The sequence below is a fragment of the Chroicocephalus ridibundus genome, chromosome 6, assembly GCF_963924245.1.
Source record: "Chroicocephalus ridibundus chromosome 6, bChrRid1.1, whole genome shotgun sequence".
NCBI classification, from domain to species: domain Eukaryota; kingdom Metazoa; phylum Chordata; class Aves; order Charadriiformes; family Laridae; genus Chroicocephalus; species Chroicocephalus ridibundus.
This window is the reverse complement of record NC_086289.1, coordinates 7,402,524-7,421,712: the sequence shown is the minus strand read 5'-3', so window position 1 is coordinate 7,421,712 and position 19,189 is coordinate 7,402,524. Positions and strand designations below refer to the sequence as shown.

At 36.9% G+C, this 19,189-nt stretch overlaps 1 protein-coding gene across 2 annotated transcripts; it reads right to left on the bottom strand.

Annotated features, from left to right (window-relative positions):
- Positions 1 to 153: 153 nt before the first annotated feature.
- Positions 154 to 18,609, bottom strand: FAM204A (family with sequence similarity 204 member A). Of its 2 annotated transcripts, none has more exons than XM_063338958.1 (8): positions 18,497 to 18,609; positions 17,563 to 17,908; positions 16,513 to 16,603; positions 15,913 to 15,946; positions 15,232 to 15,334; positions 13,402 to 13,491; positions 2,320 to 2,426; positions 154 to 1,965 (listed from the first exon to the last, which is right to left on the bottom strand). In XM_063338958.1, exons 2-8 carry the CDS (start codon positions 17,812 to 17,814, stop codon positions 1,914 to 1,916), a joined length of 729 nt encoding a protein of 242 aa, XP_063195028.1. In that variant the 5' UTR covers positions 17,815 to 17,908; positions 18,497 to 18,609; the 3' UTR covers positions 154 to 1,913. The 2 variants fall into 2 exon arrangements, with proteins under 2 accessions (XP_063195028.1, XP_063195027.1); XM_063338957.1 differs by lacking the exon at positions 18,497 to 18,609 and adding an exon at positions 18,030 to 18,400.
- Between the last annotated feature and the right edge of the window lie 580 nt (positions 18,610 to 19,189).

The following is a 19,189-nucleotide window of genomic DNA, read 5'->3' as shown; positions in this document are numbered from 1 at the left end:
CCTAACATTAAACTAATTGGTTATTTTAAGTGAGAATTACTACAGGTGGCTGGGTATGCACTGCTGTGACAAGATGTGGCAAGCTGTCAGACAATAGCTGCTTTTTAAGGGTTTGGGATTTCTTTTAAAGCACATTTTCATATCAAACAGCACAGAGCCTTACAATTAGATAAAGATCTTTATTTGACTAATAAATACCGTTACTATTAAGAGCAACTATTACAAGAAAATGTATACATCTGTTTAACATACACTACTTTTAAATATTTAATGGAATACTGCTGCTGTTTTCAGCACAAAGTTATCAGCATCATTCTGCTTTTCAGTACGTAGCAGGCAGAAAGGTCAACTGTGTCTAACCCTCATCTGCCAGCGGCTTAAAAAACCCCAGAAATTATGGGCAGAGAACCTGGAAGTTTTGGACAGGAACATTTGGAACTGAGAAAAATCTTGATGAAGGTTCATGGTGTAATCTGTTTGTTTATCCAAGTAAACATGCAATTTACCTTTCTAATCACAAAGAGAGATCATTTGTTTCCTTCCACACCAAAGTTTCTAAAGCTAATATAGTTTGTAAACCGTAGTGTGAGATTTATGATGTTATACTGCAGAAACCTGTTTAGCCCCTGATTTACAATCCTGGCAATTGTATTCAACTCTGTCATCGTAACTAATTACAGCTAACTGCAGATTACCATATTGCAAACTCTCATCTTTGCGAAAGAAATACGATGCTCTGCTAAAAAAGAAAAAGAATCAAACATCCTGAGGGCTAATGAACAAAAATGCACTATTCCATGTTGGACTGCAAACCTAAACTCTTCGAATTGGTGCCGTAAAACTTCAAATTGCTATTTGTTGGCAAGTTGTTTTAGCCTCAAGTACTTACACAGTAAATCACCATTACGCTAATACCATACCTTTGGCCTGAAACATATTAATCTTGGTTAACAATAACTGACATTTACATTACCAATTCAATTCAGGCATTGTGGTGACTAAACATACATGCAAGAGCTTCAGGGAGAAAAGTTATTAGTTCTGAATGTGTCCTTACTTTTCACTGAGAACAATTTTGAAGAAACATCATCATCAATTCTTGTTATAATCTTATAACATAAACATTCAAATCCTAATTGATCTGTAAAACACTTGACTTGGGAGTAAAATCTGCATTTGCTTCTTGGGTGCAGCTAACTGCACAACATCACACATTTCAGATATTTTTTGAGATACATATTTCTATACTGCATCTGCTCAAAGAAACCAGGACACTTAAAAAACTTGAGTTCTTGGGAAGGAAAGGAAAATGGGAATTTGAAATATTCTGAAGCACATGGCACCAGGACATGATGAATAGTACCAGCTCCTCCCAGGAAAGGGAGGACGGACTTTTTTTGGCCAATTTTTCTTCCGTGTATATTTACTAAGCCCTTAAATACATAAATAATAATGTTTTTAAACAGGTAGAGTGGTTTTGCTTTTCTTAATTTAGTGCCTTCCCAAACTTTCAAGCAATCCAAGAAGTGGCACTGTATAACCTTAGGAAGAAAGCTTCTCCCTCTCCTTATACCCACACATAACTGCAGTGCAGCATAGAACACATTTGGACAAAGTACTTTATTCCAACTTCAGAAAGTTCTCTACCAGACTCCAAATGCATTATCTTAGATTTTAATATTTTGGAGAAAAATACTATATTTAACATAATATTGATGTTTACGTAGTACTTTTGCTACATTATATGCATGCCAAAACAAAATATTGTAACCTAACAGCATGAAGAGAAACAGAAGGAATTTGGTCTGTTGTGTTTTGTTTTGAGGTTTATTTTGTATTCAGATTTAAGAAGCCGCTAACAAAGATCCTCCAGGCAAAATCAGGTATTTGACTCCTGAGGAAAACAGGATGCATTACATGTATCCCATATTGCTCTTTGTTTCCCATCTTTTCTTGGCTTCAAATCTGAAATAGAGCACAAAAACCATGTTAAGAATCATAAGCATATGTGTTTCAGGTATTCAAGCATACTATTCTTAACAACAACAAAAATAAAAACTTATTTTTAATACTGTGATAAAGACATGAAAGCAAATGTAGCCATATAATCAATACTTTAATTCTGTACTTAAGTCTCATACACAGCTAAAAAAAAAAAACTACAAAAAACCCACTCCAAACCCAACAAGGTTAAACTAAACAAATAAGATTACCATAAGCCTATTTCAACTAAAAAAAAAAAATTTAACTGAGATTGTATTGTATACAGTTAGTGCCAATGAAACCACAAATGTTTAATTCCATACTCAAATGACTTACCCCCAAGCAAGCTTCTTTTTCTTTCGAGCTTCTTGGGCAGCCTCTGCTTCTTGCTTGGCTTTAACAAAGTTGCGGCAAGCAGCAGCTTTGGCAATTTTCACACCAAGCTAAGACATAAAAAGGAACAAAGGAAAACTGAATAGATGCAAATGGCTCACATGAAATTTAAGCCTCACAAATTACTTGGTCTGATATTGTTTCTCAAAAGTCAACAGATATTAAAACATCTTTCAAATATTAGGCTGATGCTGTACTATTAGATCAGAAAAGCAAGAATGTCTCTTGAGAGAAATACAGAGGAGTAGGATCCTGAGGCAAGCAATCCTTTTCACCAAATCCTTCATTTTTCAAGAATAAAAGCAAAGGGCAATAGCCCACTAGATCCTTTTGTTTGTTTGTTTTTTAAATTAATATATAGACACGGATATACACACACAGCTTCCATTACTAAGCCCAGCCTGTGACCTCAGCTGTGCTAACACAATAGTATCAGGTCTTGCTAATACAAAAAAACACCCAAAAAGACAGTTTTGTACTGGAAGAGCTGCTACTACCACACATTCTCCAGTCGTACCAGTAGTCATGTTTTAATCAGACTGCCAGGAAGTAAATAAAGCAGCGTCCTCCGAGTCCATCTGGAATTCAGTCTTCGCATTACCAGCTTTTAGATTATTAGTGTGATAATAAGCATGCTTTTCAAATAGGGTTGTAATAGGCTATAGGTGAATACTTCTTTACTTCCACAAACTTATTCACACTGTGAGAATTAAGTTCACTTTAGTGAATGTCAGAGGCGGGGGGGGGGGGGGGGGGCGCGAATAAAGCATAAAAGATAGCAGAATGTACTGTGAACTACAACCAGATTATTTTCCTTAATCAGAATTCATAACTTGTTCACTGTAGTTACATTTTGTGATTGCTGTTGTGATTTGGCATTATCTGCAACTAAATTATGAATTATGGAAGAATTTGGTTACTACTTTTCTCCAAGACAAACAAGCAATTCATTTAGCCTAAACTGCTACAAACTGTGATGCAGACAAGAAGGTTTTCCTCCTACCCAGCCCAAAGCTACTCAAGTTAGATAACATGTTTCTGACTGGATATTCTAAATTTTCCCAAAATGTCATGGGAGCATCACACAAGAGAGGCATGGGAGACCCAAGTAAAACAACACTCCTTAACACTTTGGTTAAAGTTCCATTATTAATGGTAATACGCTTCAATAATCTGCGTCATCTATACAGGCAATTCTTATTTACCCTAAGAGACATTTTATCCAGGTAAGATGAGACAGAACTCAAGATGTGTGTTCAGGCGTAGAGGCACTGACACATCTTCTACAACTCTCCCATCAGACACCTACCCCGTGGGAAGGCTGATACCCTGATTGTTTTAACAAAGCGAAACAAAACAGCATCACTACCAGCTATTCTACCTTAGGGTCCTTTCAGGGTACAAGAATCAAGAAAGCAGCCTTTCTGCAGAAGGCCTGGAGTCTCCATTCAAGTAGGCAGTAGGCACAACCTCAATTTGTGCTTTATTTGAGGCTCTAAACACTGGCAACACAAACAATTGAGAAGCAAGCACAATATTTTAAAAAGACAACGCGCAAAAAAAAAGTGCTGAACAACTTTTTCATCTGCTATTCACACATGTTGTAAGGTCATTAATATGTACCTATGGAATCAGCCTGAGGTACAAAATAATCCATGTGACCATATATTTCAGAACTTTTATATTATGAGCTACATCATTTTTCCCATGAGCGTTAACATTTTACGTAATCAGAAATTCAATACCAACATCTGAACTGCCAAATCTCAAGTCAAAGACTAGAACATAACATTCTCTTATTTGCATGGTCACTTAATATTTAAGGACAGCTATTAACTGTAATATACTTGCAATACAAAAATACTTGATAAAACTCACCTATTAAAAAAAATGCTTATTCGTTAATCGAAACAGGACTAATTAGCTTAAAAAATAGAGCAATCTGATGGATGAAGTCAATCTGCAGAACCATGCCTTTATTTCTGAATTGTATTTTACCTCCTAACATACATCAAAATTAAACTCCTATGATGTGATGAATAACAGTATCTCCTTAAAATATACTCTAGTGGCCTATTGAACACTTAACACACATACAAATATACACAAGTGAAGTCTACACGAGTGCTGCAGAACAAAATCTTTTGATCTGTATTTCTTGGAAGACAGAATGAATTCTTCCATCTTTGAAAAGTACGGAAAAAACGGGATAATAAGATCCTTTGCAATGTATGTAGAATTAAAAGGAGAAACATATTGCAGCATTAATGTTACCATTTCTAGGCTAGAGTCAAATTTTCAAGACTTGAAAACAAATATGTCGCATATAAACAAACACACAGACATTTTAGTCAGATTAAGAATTGTCTGCTCCCACCCACACCCAGACATCCATCTTCACTCCCCCCCTCTCCACCCCCAAAGAAATCCATAAAAGCTTGGTCAATGGGTTTTACATTTTAAAAAAACCATTTCAGGTCATCAGATAACTCAATAAAATACAATCTTAAAAGAAGTAAGAAAGCATGAATAAAAATATATACAACAATTTCTTGTGTAGTCAAAGTATCAGCATTTTCCATATAGAACATCCAATATTTTGCTGCATTTTAATTAAGGTGTCTAAACATTATCACAAAGAACTGCAAATTGGTCAGAGCACGCAGTAAGGAAAATTAAGCTCTAAAGGCTTTTTATCACCATATTTCAGGAACCAAGGGTGTAAAATGTTCTAATTTGGGATATATTAAAAGCCATAAAAGGTCTTTCAAAAAGATTAATGGTACTTTGCTTGGATTTAAGATAAGGGCTTTAGCTGGTTGGAAAAGCAGGGCCCTGGCTAGACCCTTGAGGCATTCATCTTTACAGCCACTTGGAAGATTTGTAAAAGCGTCTGCATAACCTCAAGCAAACGCACTGCGACATTTTTTTTTTTTAAATTCCTTTCAATTTTACAGGTTTAAAGTGTGTAAATCATATTGGGTAGTACAGCTGATATAATGGTTCATCCTTGTAACACAATATATATATTTTTAAGACAAACTTAAAAAAACAACTTAGTTTCTGCAGGGCAAAGACCTTTCCATTTTGAAGTTGACCACTAATCATGTCAAATATCTTACTCTGGATGTTTAATGTAGCAAAAATGAAAACTCCTTAGCCGTTATTTTTCATAAATTTTCTGCTCATCTGAAATTGTTACCTTGTAACAGATTTCTGAAGCTTTGCTTCTTTTTGAACAGTTTCAAGGCATTTATTTAAAAATACCAATTATCATACTTTAACTTTTTATGGAATAACAGGTCTCTATGAAAAATATTTATGCCATTCTCTTTTGTTCTTTAATTAAATGAAAACAGATGTTTTCTGAAGTAAAGCGGAACCATTACTGGAGTACTTAAAGTGTTAAGGTCTTTAATTTTTATATCAGTTTGGTCTACAATTCCTGATTGTCTTTACTCAAGCTCAACATTAATGTCAAGCAAGTTACCTAGGAGACGAAAGAGATCAAAGAGACAAAAAACCCTCAAATGTCTGATTAATCAAGCCTGCAAACAGCTTATTTCTTTTAGCCTGCATGCAAGTATGAAAATGAGATTCTGGGAGCCGTACATTGTGCAGATTTGTTCATTCTTATCAGAACAAAGCCAGCGGCAGCTTATTTCATGGATCATTGGCACTGTCATCAGTGCTACACAGAACGGGTGACAGCTCCTCATTTTGAGGCTTGAACAAAATTAGCAAAAAGTCGGCACAAATTAGCCTCTCATCTTTTTAGTAATATGACATTATTCATTTACTTTTTATCCAATTTTTAATTTTTTCCTTGTCAGCTATCCCTTTCTAGTGTTTCTTGCACAGCATCATAAAACACTTTTAAAACAAGCAAAGAAATGGATGAAGTTGAAATAGTATGTAAAGTTCAGGCAGAAGAGTAAACATTTTTATTAAGTTGCAACAGAATTTACTGTAACTTCCAGAAAACTTCCTTGAAAAATCGAGACGTTTAACATGAAATATCATAAAGCAAAGACTCTTCATTAAGATCGCACTGTGCAATGTCAGTGCTGAACAATACACGTAAGGAGACAACAGATTCAAGAACTGCTCCAGAAATATTAGGTGCGATACATAAAAATGCTAAACCTACAGAAGCTCTAACGAAACATCTATATTCAAACAGGTCCTGAAATATCCTATGATCATACCAGAGAAGCCAAACAGCCTTCTAATACAGTGTTACAGTTTCTCATCAAATATGAATCTAGTTATTTCAGGCTTGCCTTTAGCAATGATTTTCTCCTTTTATGTTATGGAATGTTATCCATTGCTGACGTATATAAAATATATAAAGCAAACAAGAATACCGAGCGGATTTTGCAGTGAAAATTGTCCCCTTTCAATGATGTGCTCAACTTCCACTGTAAAATACTTTGTAATATCTTTGTTGTATTTTTATGCTGTGTATTACAACATCAAATTATATTGGGATGACACAGTAATGGAGCAAGGACAGAAAACTGTTCTAATATTAAGCTCTTTGCCAGATTCAAACATTTAAATGCAAGTAACTTCTTCCATTCATGAGAAAACACAGCATTAAAAAATTAACTATAAGCTGTTAGATGCTTTACACAGCCCCCTTATAAGAAAGGCAGTTTTAAAAAAAGAACTGTAGTACTGTTTTCAGCAATTTCTTTATCTCTGTTCTTCTAAGTAAGAAAGCTTATTAACAAGCTTTGAACTTAAAATCACATTTACAATAATGTGCCATCAACAGTTTTATAAGCTAATTAGAAAAAAAGATTAATTAATGACTGGCTGCTAATAAAATGGCAATCATGAAGAAAGAAACCAAGGGTGCTAAGCTTCAACTACCACCAATTAAGAGCTAATTACAAACAAATTATATATGTGTTTTGCTGTGGGCTTTAATTTACTAAAATGGTTTTAATTAAAAGAGAAAACATGCTGATTAATTGAACTGCAGAAAAAATCTACAGTATAAACTGTGCTTTGTCTGTCTCTTTAATTAGACTTGTAACATCTGAAATCTTTTTTTAAGGTTTGTTAAGGAAAAGATATACATAATTAAGGGAGCATAAGAATGTAATTCTAGGTGATAACCCTGCCATGTTCCAAAGGTTAAAAGAAAACAACCTCAATGAAGAGAGATATTTGGAAGCACCTCTGCTAAGTGTTAGAAAGAAAATCCTTCAGAGATAAAAAATAAACTCTTTCCCCCAACCCCCTGCCCCGGGTCCTTCAATGGCCATGATTTCCCAGTTAATTGGCGCTCAGTTAGATTCCACATACAATTGCATCAATCTCTTCAGGTACCTCAAAGCACTATGATCAATTGTGAATGCTGCACAGAATTTAGAAATGAAACTCTATTTTGCCAATAAAAAAAAGAAAAAAAAAAGGAGTTCTTACCATATAGCACCCATCAAGCACTATAACCCGTCCACCTGAAACAGTCCTGTGTGTGTGACCTCGCGATCAATCATATCCTACCCAGATTTTCTAATGGAAAACAGCTTCCAGAATGGTTCTCAATGGTATGACATACAACCTTGCTCGTGTACTTCCCATTCTAAATTATGTGACTAGAAGTTACTTAAAGACAACAGATACTAATTTGATCATTAGAAAATGATCAAGAGTGATGCAACAAATTTTGAAGACAACAGCAGGACTGATCTTGCTCTAACATGAGAATGATATCCCAATGAATAGCCAATTAATTTCATTGATTACAATGTAGATCTTTCATTTAAGCTTGATTATAATACCATAGTTTCCTTATAAATTGCAGCTTTTTAAAAATGTTTCACAAAATGCCAGAAGCCACTAAGCTAAGCACTTAGGAACAGCGCTGTCAAAAAGCCTGCGCTATTTAGAGACTGACAACGACTCAAGTAATTTAGCAAACTAAATTACAAACTATTTTAAAAGTTCCTCTTGACAGGTAAGTCTAATATGGTCAAGATTGTTTTATGGTGTTCAAGTTACAGTCCTCAGGCTAACACACTCTTAGACAATGTGGCACCCACCTACCAGGCAGTTAAGGCAAAAGCCACAAGCATAATGTGAAGTTTGAGGTTTAGCCAGATTAGGTCTCTGAATATTAGAGCCATAAGAAATCTGCATTCTGCTTCCTGAGATACCACACAATTTCCGTACAAAAGCACTACGAAAAATTCTTTCTCTAAGGGAAAAAAGCTTGGAAAGTATTTTTAGGTTTATATATATTAGGGATCTTTTAAAATTATTTGGTTTAATTAGGAAAAGAACTTTTACAAGTACCACTCCAAACCCTAACTATTCTACAGCAAAGTGAAGTTACCAGGTACCTCCACATACCATCCTTATTCAAAAGGATAAACACCTCCAACTATGCACAGTCACAGTGCTCTAATTTATTAACATTTATTATTATAAAAAACCTAGGCAGATTCCCACAAACACAGTAGGAACGATTAAAGCACATTTCAAGATATTATTCCAGAAAGGTTTTTCGAAGTCATTAGAAAAGTTGACATAATTCCAAGTGTCTGTTCCCAGCTACACCGCCAAGTACCTGCTACCATTAAATCTCATCTACCCTAATCTTGAGCATCACCAAGAAAACCGTTTTATCTCAGCCCAGCTAAGCATCCGTGTAAACAACTTTCACTCTTAAAAGTATCGGAATTTTGGGGGTAACTCCCACATTAATAGTAACACTTCTGTTGGCATCTCTCAAGTTAAACGAGTCATCATTAAATGCAGTATTCGAACAATAGGTGTAAGCAAGCCATTCTACATTTGAAAAGAAGAACTTAAAAACATGACAGACTCCCTGCCAATGCTGAAAGCCCTGGAATATTATAACAAAGACAGCAACTGGATCACAACAATAAACCTTAATTGCACATATTATACCAGCACAAGGAATTGCTAGTTATTTAATACTAATAGTACTATGTTCTTGATATTACAGTAGTAATTCAGTCTAATAGAGTGTTTAAAAATCCACAGTGAATTAAGACTAAACAGTATGAGGCACCTGCATTATGTTGATGCTCAATAAAAATTCACCACAGGACTGCTGATCTTACATATTGTAACTGCAACACAGCAAGGAGATGCTCGAGCTAGACAAGGTTCTAGAGCAGTCTAGCTGAAGAAGCAGCGTTACTGATGGCCTAAATTATTCTGTACAACATAATGCAGGCATGCCCGTATTCTTTCAGGAGTAATTTCACTAATGTATAAAATAATGCAATCAAGAATTTCAGGATGACGAGAACTCTTAGTGAAACAGAACACCCCAGAAGAGAACATGCTGTGGGGATGGCCAAGGATGCCATAGTTAGAGATCTGCCATCCTGGTAATTCCCAAACTAGCTGCAATCACTTTTCTAGCCCACAAACTAGGATGACAACAGGATACAAGGGGTAATACTTCATAGTGAGGTTGGCCAAGAGATTAGACTGAATATCATCATCATCACATAAATACAATGAATTTTTTTTACTAGAAATGCAACTGACAATAAAAACAGATTAAAGCACTTTTAGCTAGTCTCAAAAGCTACACAGGAATGCACACACGCAGTCCCTAGTAAATACAGAGCCTCACGCACAAGGTATCCAAGTTCTAACTTCTCTCAGTCTAAAATCTGGAATAATTCTGGATTGAGAAGTTTTAAAATCAGCATTTGTGCTTATTTGTCAGAGCAGAAGAAAGCAACAAATATGTTGCCCAAAGCCTCATTTCCAGCAGTACAACAACATTTTCCTTTAAGAACCCGCAACAAGTACCACATGGAAGCCAAAAGACCCAAAACCTTGAAGTAGTATCATTTAGGCTTTTAGGATGTAAATTTCAGTGATCCACTCACAGCTGCTAGATTATGCATATTGCCTAAATCATCATTGATTTTTAAGGAATCTGGTTTTTAAAAACCTTTTCTCACTGTGTCATGATAGCATATTGACAGCATCATTTTGGCATTCCTTTGCTTTTTAGGACATGTTTTTACCGCTTATTCTCATCATCTGTTTATTTTTGGCTTCATTTTTCTAAATACTGAAGCTGCCCTATCAGTTTCACAGGCTTATAAATGTTATACATCAAAAATTAGTTTCACTTATTAAGGCAGGAAACGGCTTTAAGAACTCTGGGATCTGTGCCTCAAAGCAAAAGCTTTATCAGCAGGTTCCAGTCACTGCTTCTTGCAAAAGAAAATGGTGCCGATTAAAACCCCATACACCTGATTTCAAAAAGAACACCTACCCACTGAACACTCTCCACATGGCTGCAAGGGGGGCTGTACCCCAAACAGAAGGCAGCTGTTTCTCACCCACTCCCTGCCCCCAGCCCTGCAACGCTGCTCAAGAAAAATGAAAACTATACATAAAAAGATGGAGTCGAGATAAAAGAACAATAATTCATCCACTTATTTCACTAGACTTCAGAAGGGGCGTACTTCAATACGGTCATAGCATAGCGCCATGCCTGACTTCCTCACAGGTTTGTGTTGCATTTGAAAGTTAGAGGGATATAAATAGCCACATACTTTAAAAACTAACTCACTTCTAAGATGTATTATGTAAAATGAGTTTTAAAATGGACATTTCTTTAAATTGCAAAGATAAAGAAAGTAGCAATTGAACAAAACTGTACAATAAGAAAGGAACACTAATTGTACTTGTATACAAAACAATGATTTTTGACTCCACCTCTTCCATAATCAAATCCTTTGCCATAGTTCTTCACTGAATCAGAATTAGTCACTGTTAGAATGATTTCCTTAGAATAAAGAGTGTTTTAAAAGACCCATTTAAAAAAAAATACAGCTTCTTAAAATCACAAGGATGTGAAAAATGAATCTTGCAGTAGCACATCTTAACAACAGCAGAGAACCCCAGTGAATTCACATGGCTTCTGCCTCGACAGAGCTCCTCATGAGATCAAGCCAGAGTCATTTGAGTTTTCCTTCTTTCAACATACTATTTATTCAGATAAACCCACTTAACCAAAACCAAGTCAAGGCTGTGAATACTAATAATGTTTCAAGCATTTTGTTTTCAGAATTACAACATGCTAATATTTGAAAGTCAACAATTTGGAGCTAATGTTCCACAAATAATAATACATTGCTGTAGCACCTGGGATATGCTAGATGTTGTACAATCCCATGGCTACTGAAATCAGATAACAGCTTATCATAAATATTACAAAACCTTAAAACTTCTTACATTAATTTGTTTTTATAGTCAAACAATTTGCACTAGAACCTCAGTATGTTTTATTGATTATGATACTCTAACCACTTTAGAGTAGATGGGATAATGACATTTGTGAAGGAGAACAGCAAGTACAACATGTTGTACCCATGGAAAGTAATACAACAGCATCGCTGTGAGAAGCTGGTCAGGCTTAAAGGGGAAGTCAGAACACATTCCAATCCCTGTCCATAGCTGTTACCTTTGTAGATTGAAGTTTTGAGATCACTGGTGAAAAGGTAGATAAAAGTCCAGTCATGAGAACCTGCTCTGAGTGACTAAATGTAGCAGTTTAATGATTGTATAAGAACACATGCTGAGGAACAGTTAAGTTCTACCTAACCTTATTTACAGAACCTCAAGAACTGTATTTCCTATTTCAAAAGCCATCTGTTTTTAAAGCCATCACAATATTGTATTATACTGCATTAAAGAGATTTAAATCTGCGATTTTGGCTTAGCTTGAAATGCTATACTTCGGAAACATTTCAAATATTTGTATGAGAATGAGAAGTATTCAGAATTTGTCTGTCTTGATGCTTTTCTAATACCTTTGAATTTTGCTGGTATATACAGTGGACAGAAAATTCCCATTAACTCTGTGAAGATAGAGTATACAACACAGAAGAATGAAAGCAAAAATGTATAATTAATTTCTAAAACAAGTTTGGAATATTTAGAGTTTCAACTGTATAAATCAGATGACTTAAAATTGAGAGCTTCTCCACTCACCTCAAATAGTACTTATTTAGTTTTTTTTTTGTTTTGTTTTTTTTTTTTTTTACCTGGCTTCAAAACTATTCTAACTATCCTTTTATCCTAATTTTCTTCCTTGCGTTTTCTCCCCTGCACACAAACAGCAGTGGGCACAACAGCCTTCATGGATTTCAGCTACACACTTCAGCTCCTACCACCTACTATACATACCTACCAACTACTACTTATATGAAACTGTAATTACCAGAGGTATCTGGTAGATTCCTCATCAGTTTAAATATTCACTCAGCACTACACACATATTTAAAAGGTCCACTTTTTGTAGCAAAAAGCAGCATAGCCTTCGTAAAATTACTCAGATACACCAACTAACATGATGACATCTTGAAAAATGGCGTTTCTCACCTGAATTTTTTTTTTTTTAGATATGCATTTATATACTGAAAATGACGACAAGGAGAAGAAACAAAATCCATTAATTCTATAAACATCATTCTAAGGCCACAGTAACATGTTTGACATCCATCTACTCCCATTCTTCTTCAGAATTCTTCCAGCTATCAACTCATTATCACAGGAATACATAGGAAAGAAGCACTAATGCACAAGTGTGAGTATATCTGTCTGTATTTGGGCATGTTTTGCTCTAAACCTTTCTTCAGGCCTGTAAGGGAATGCAAAGAAAAATCTGAGGCACAGGGAGCATCCTACTCCTGTTTTCTTGGCTCGGAACATGCAGAAAAATCAACAGCTCAACATAGAGGACTAGTTACTGACTCATCTGACTCGTGGAGTCAGCATGAAGGCTTTAAAGCCAGGTTACTTGGGATCGTTCATGGTCATATTTTCAATTCTTATACAGCTGTCCAAGCATTACTAGATCAGAAGCAAAATCTTTCAATCACTGAAAGAAATCTGCTTAGAAAACAGGAAAGATGCCCCAAACAGTCTTGAATGTTATTTAAGACACTTTTTGTACAGATGTACAAGGAATAAATATTTCCTAAGAGCTTTTATTAATATCCCACTTACCTCGCGAATGGCTAATCTATCACTCAGCTCCTCAGCCTTATCAATGTCACCTTCAGCCACAGACTTCTCTATGCTAAGTTCAAGGCCAGACTAGAAAAAGAAAAGCAAATATCTTGAGGACAAAAAGAAATAACATGTTTAAAGGAAGCATCTCCTTTCTAAAAATACTTCTTTCATAAAACTCTTTATTTTAAGACACTGCATAAACCTGTAATTTCTATGTAACACAAATCACTTTGTCTATGTATTGTAATGGACAGTATAATTAAGAATTCACTGAAAGGCTGCCTGAGCACAAATCATTGCATTAGTTCCACCTTATGTGCAGGATAATACTGTAGGTTAAAAAAATTACACGGACTAGTTTATGCCTGTCACAACAAAATTTCATCTGAAGATCTGGCTTATCTCCTCCATCCCTGGAGCTTTCTAAACAAAATGTGAAATATATGTGTCAGGTAACATGAAGAATGGCAATTACCACTGTATCGTTACAGTTCTAAGATCTTATCTTTATCCAAAAACTGAGTTCTGGCACGGTGCCACTCCACTGTGCTAATAAATTAAAAATTCTAGCAGTCCTATGGGGAACAATGAAAAAGCTTCAGAATTTAACCTCTAAAAATACCAAAATGACTTTTACGATCAATATAACATAACTCGTTTAACAACAACATTTACCAATAATGTAACAACGAGAAGTAAATATTTACTGGAAATTATAGTTGGAAGCTTCTGAAGGACTACAGAAGGGTAGCACAGCAGTAGGCACCGACTTCAGAATTTCACAAAAAACTCACTCTTTCATAACAAGGGACAATTTACAGCCTCACTAGTTTTAAATATTAGTAATGCTACAGAAAACACATTTGACAGTTTCATAATATGTACTTTTTTAAAAAATAAAAGCAAAATAGCAAATAGAATTCTTGAGAAAAGCTTGAATTATTCAGGTGGAAATCGAAAAGAGAAAAAAGTGCACAACTGGAAGTTGCAGTGATAGCCAATTCTGTTGGATGTCTTTTCTGAAATTAATGAGATGTTCCACTAGTGATAAAGTCTCTGAACTTACATGGAAAGCATCTGCATTTTAACACTTTGGGCCTCATTCCAGACCTATCCTGAGCAATTTAATGACAACTAAATACCCACCTAAAGTAAGAACACGAACAATGTCTCATGACTTGCATGCAGAAGCTCACTTTAGGCAAATGAAAACTACGAAATTTATCATGAAGAAGGCTAACTGAACATTTGATGTCATAGAACATGATGTCATATACGGGCCTTTACTAGAAAAACAACAAAACAAACCATGCTACGAGGAACTCATTATATTACGAGTTTCTCAAATTTCCCATCATGTTGTACCAGTTATTTCAAATACGACTAGTTACACAATAGTATTTATGAACAGAATGCATTATAAATCCACTAAAACTGCAGGACAGGTTTGGCCCTCTAATTCCTATAGCCACTGGTGTCAACTACAGGATTCATGTGACACATTTTAAAGTTAAAACATAACTAAAAAAAAATGAAAAGAAAAAGTCAAACAATGCATATGAAATGTTCTGTCTCTCATAATAATAGAAAACAAAACCAGACAGGAAACAGGCATGGATACTGTCTCAAAAGAAAGCACGGCAACCTTTCAATCCCAGTACAATTCATGTGATATCTAAAAGGAAATTAATTAAAAATCCTTCCTCAGAGTGACTTGATCATTTACTCACTTTCAAATAGTTTGAGTTTTATTCCTATCTCAGTTAAGGCTGGGTTCTTTTACTGCCAAGTACAAGCTGACATTGCTTTTGTAGCAACAGTCACCTTTTGTGGAGCCCTGCTAGCTACAGGTGATTCAAATCTATCATTGATTCCAAAGTACTGTGTAAGTTCTTTCCATTTATCTTCATTTTCCAACTGTTGACAACTAAAGACAAACAAACAAAAGTCATTAATACAACCAGTTCCCTTTCCACAAATTGTAATATTCTTTTCAAAGCTAAAAGAAATTCTTCCATTTGGCAGACATGCTCTTTTCACCCATTCACAGTTTTTAATGGAAGTGAAATTAATTGTTCTTTCCCCTCTGTAAGTGAAATTCCACAATCTTGAAATCAAACTTATAGAATCATAGAAACATTTAGGTTGGACAAGACCTTTAAGGTCATTGAGTCCAGACGTAATCATAACACTTCCAAAGAGGAAAAAGAAGAGGAGGAGCAGGCTGAACAGCAGCTTGTATGCAATCATATGCAAAACATCATTGGGAATAACATTAATTCCACTTTAAGTTACATTAAATAATACATTTGTGTGGATTTTTAAAATCAAGCAATAAATCCCATCAAGCAATCACTGGTATCAAATTCAGCCTGCCCAACAGAGACACTGAACAACTTCAGCAGATATTTGACATGATGTTCAAGGCCAGGCTTTGGCCATGCGTGCGGTCAAGCTTTTTACATTTTAAACAGAGCTTAAATAATTACATTGACCTGGTTATACCTCTTAGTCACTTCATCTTTGTTTTTCTGTTTTTCTAGGGGGAAAAAAAAAAAATAAAAATCCACATTACACAGTAATACCTTACAGCATCCAATGAACTTAACAGAACTCTAATTGGTCACATTTCCTTTGAAAAAATAACACAGTAGGATTTTTACCCAATGATCATGTGAATTTAAACCATTCAGCTGTAAGACTTTTCATACAAAGAAACTCCTACAATATCTGTAAAAAAGCTTTAGCCAGAATACACAAAAGTATGTTTTATAGAATTACTGAAATAAACTTAGCAATTATAAATCAGTATTAACTGAGTAAGTTCCACCTCCTTTTTAAAAAGGGGACAAATGTACTACTTGAACTTTACGTAGCAATTTACAACCATCTACTACTATCTACATGTACTCAGGCATTCAATTCTTTGAATTTAAAAAACAAAACCAAAACAAACAAAGCAATCAAAACGAAACAACCTACTCACAAAAAAAAACCAAAAGACAAGCAACAAAAAACCCATACCAAGCCCAGCAAATCCCATTTCCAATGTAATTGACACTAATTCCATTTTGAGAAAATAAATTCTGTAATTACATAAAACACCTTTTCTGTGGCGCTTTCTTTTTCGGCTTTTGTTTCCCTGATTTGCTTGGGTTTTCATTTCACGGTTTTTCTTCTGAAGCTCCAAAAATTTCTACAAGATTAAGAAAAGGCAAATCAGTATTTTTAACTTTTTTTGCCCCACCATTTTTTAAAAAATTGCCTAATATGCTGAGAAATGTTGTCACAATATTTATCCACAATACCTTGTTATAGCTATGACATTAAAATTTATGAATTGAGAACATCTAACTCTGATGGTGGTGTTAAACTGGAACTGGCTCTAATCTTTCCATCACCTCTGTCTGACTTTTGCCCTCCTTAAATCCCAGGACTATTCAAACCCGACAGATTTCTCATGGGATGTGACAATAGATATAGTTATGCTGGTTGTGCACTCCTGATTCCGTGATTGTTACTGCCTAGCTGGTAGTCTGTAATCCAAGTATTTCTGACAGCGTAGTCCTTGCACAGCAGGATCAATAGATGGACAAGAGTAACTACATTTTGCCAATTCTTATTTTGGCTAAAAAGCCTACAACACAGATTGCTTTGTTTATATTTTTTTTTTCCACTCTTTACATGCAAGAGGAAACTCAAGAGGTTATAAGCAACTATGAGCCTGCAATTAAGCCCTACAGAAAGCAGAAGGCTACACCCGTACTTTGCAGATAGGCATCACCAGTACAGTGGCTGATATATTTAGCTGTAAATCCTTACTAATGCAGAAAGCAGTTACAAAGAAACTCAGAGCCCATACACTACCGAAACACAAGTTCTTATACAACTGTACAGTTATCCAAACATCTCCCTGCTGGCTTTCGATCACCACTGCACAGGGAGGGGGAACTTACATTCACTTCCTATCTGAATTCCTGCTTGGAAGAATCTAAGGTATATTACAGTGACTGCACTTTGATCATATTTAATTTCATTTCATATTTGTATACTTAATATTCAACATTGAGTTATTCTAATTCAAAAATTAGCCATTCGACCTTGAGTATGCTGTGTTTATGCTCTGGACATTTGAAGACCTGTAACAATACCCACATTCCACATATTTACAGAAATTCCAGAAGGGCATGTTTGAGATTCGTTTTCTCCACCTCTCACTGGTATCGCAGTGGATTCACTGATGGCATCGCTTTCGGGTCTCTTCTCCTGGAATTCAGAAAGTTGCACCCTTTCAATATCTTCTTTTGCATCTTCCTTTGATAAGGAACCATGCGATTCATCTCCATCATCAGAACTTAAGTCAACATCACTTTCACTCAGTCCTGGAGGCAAAAGCCCACTCCACATCTTCCAGTTTAAACAGGCCCAAGCCACTTCAAGTCACTGCAAAGTCACCAGAGTTATGCGAGCTGACCCATTCCGAGATAAAAACATAATTAGCCTGCATAAGAGAGAAGCAAAAATAGCAACACACATCATCAGAAATGTTTTAGTTTCTCTTGAGAAAAGTAACTGTCATTAGATGTTTTAGACAAGCACATTACAAAGCTTCTAATACTTACTATTTCAGAGAGAAGTAGAAGATTTAAGTACACAGGCTGAAGCTATTAATTCTTTTTTTATTATTCCTTGTTCCGTAAAGTTTTGCCACTTCCCATTTGTTTACCACTGCTTTCAGTTTAAGGGCGATATGGCCGCTCTCCCAGGGGCAGCGGGGGAGCACGTCCAGCCCTGCCAGGCGACGGCTTCCCGGGGCAGCGCAACGGCCGGCCGCCGAGCACGGCCGAGCTCCGCCGGCCCCCGGGGACAGGACGGACGAAGCGCCCGCCCGGGGGAGGCGGCAGGCCGGCGAGGCGAGGGCAGCCCGCTCCGGGCGCAGCGGAACAGAGCTCTGGACCAGGGCCGGGGCAGGCAGCCGGCAGCCGGCACCCCCCAGCCCTCCATCCCTGCATCCCCACGAACAGCCCAAACACCCCCCACCTCCCCTCACCACAACCCCGGCACCAATGTCCCCCCCGGCCCTGTTTACCTGGCCGCCATCTTGGCACCGCCGGAACACCCCGCCCGCCGATTGGACTCTGCCACGCAGCCAATCAACGGACGCTTTGCTGCCTTAGGCCCGGCCTCTCTGGTCTCCATGACAACCGGGCGGGGCTGGCGGCCCTGCCGGACGGGGCCGGGGCCGGGGCCGGGGCCGGGGCCGGGGCCGGGGCCGGGGCCGGGGCCGGGGCCCGGCCCTGGGGGTAGAGGTGTTGCCTTCCCGGGCAGGGGGTTCTCGCGTGGGGCCAAAGGTCTCCTCCTCGCAGTGGGGCCGCTCTGGGGGACCAGAGCAACCACCTCGCAGCCGGGAGGGCTCCAGGAGGGTCTGCCGGCCCAACATGTGCAAGTGAGGTGGTTTTGTCGGAATTAACAGCAGTGCTCTGACAGAAAGGCAGGTGACAAGTTTTTACAGCAGTCCTAGTTGCCATAAAGGAGTATGGCGTCTATTCAAAAAGTAAACATTGTAATTTATACAACGCCTAAGTGTTTATGCTGGGACAGAACGACTGGGGTCAGCAACCTTACTCTTCAAGGATGGAAAAATCCTCTTAAAGTTCCCACTAGTGTCTTGGATTCATGTGGTAACGAGAAAACTTCAAAAACACTAGTCCCAGATGTCGCGAGGTTGTTCGTTGTGGATTGTCTTCCAGCATCAAAGCTTGCATTTTTCTTAAACTGCTCC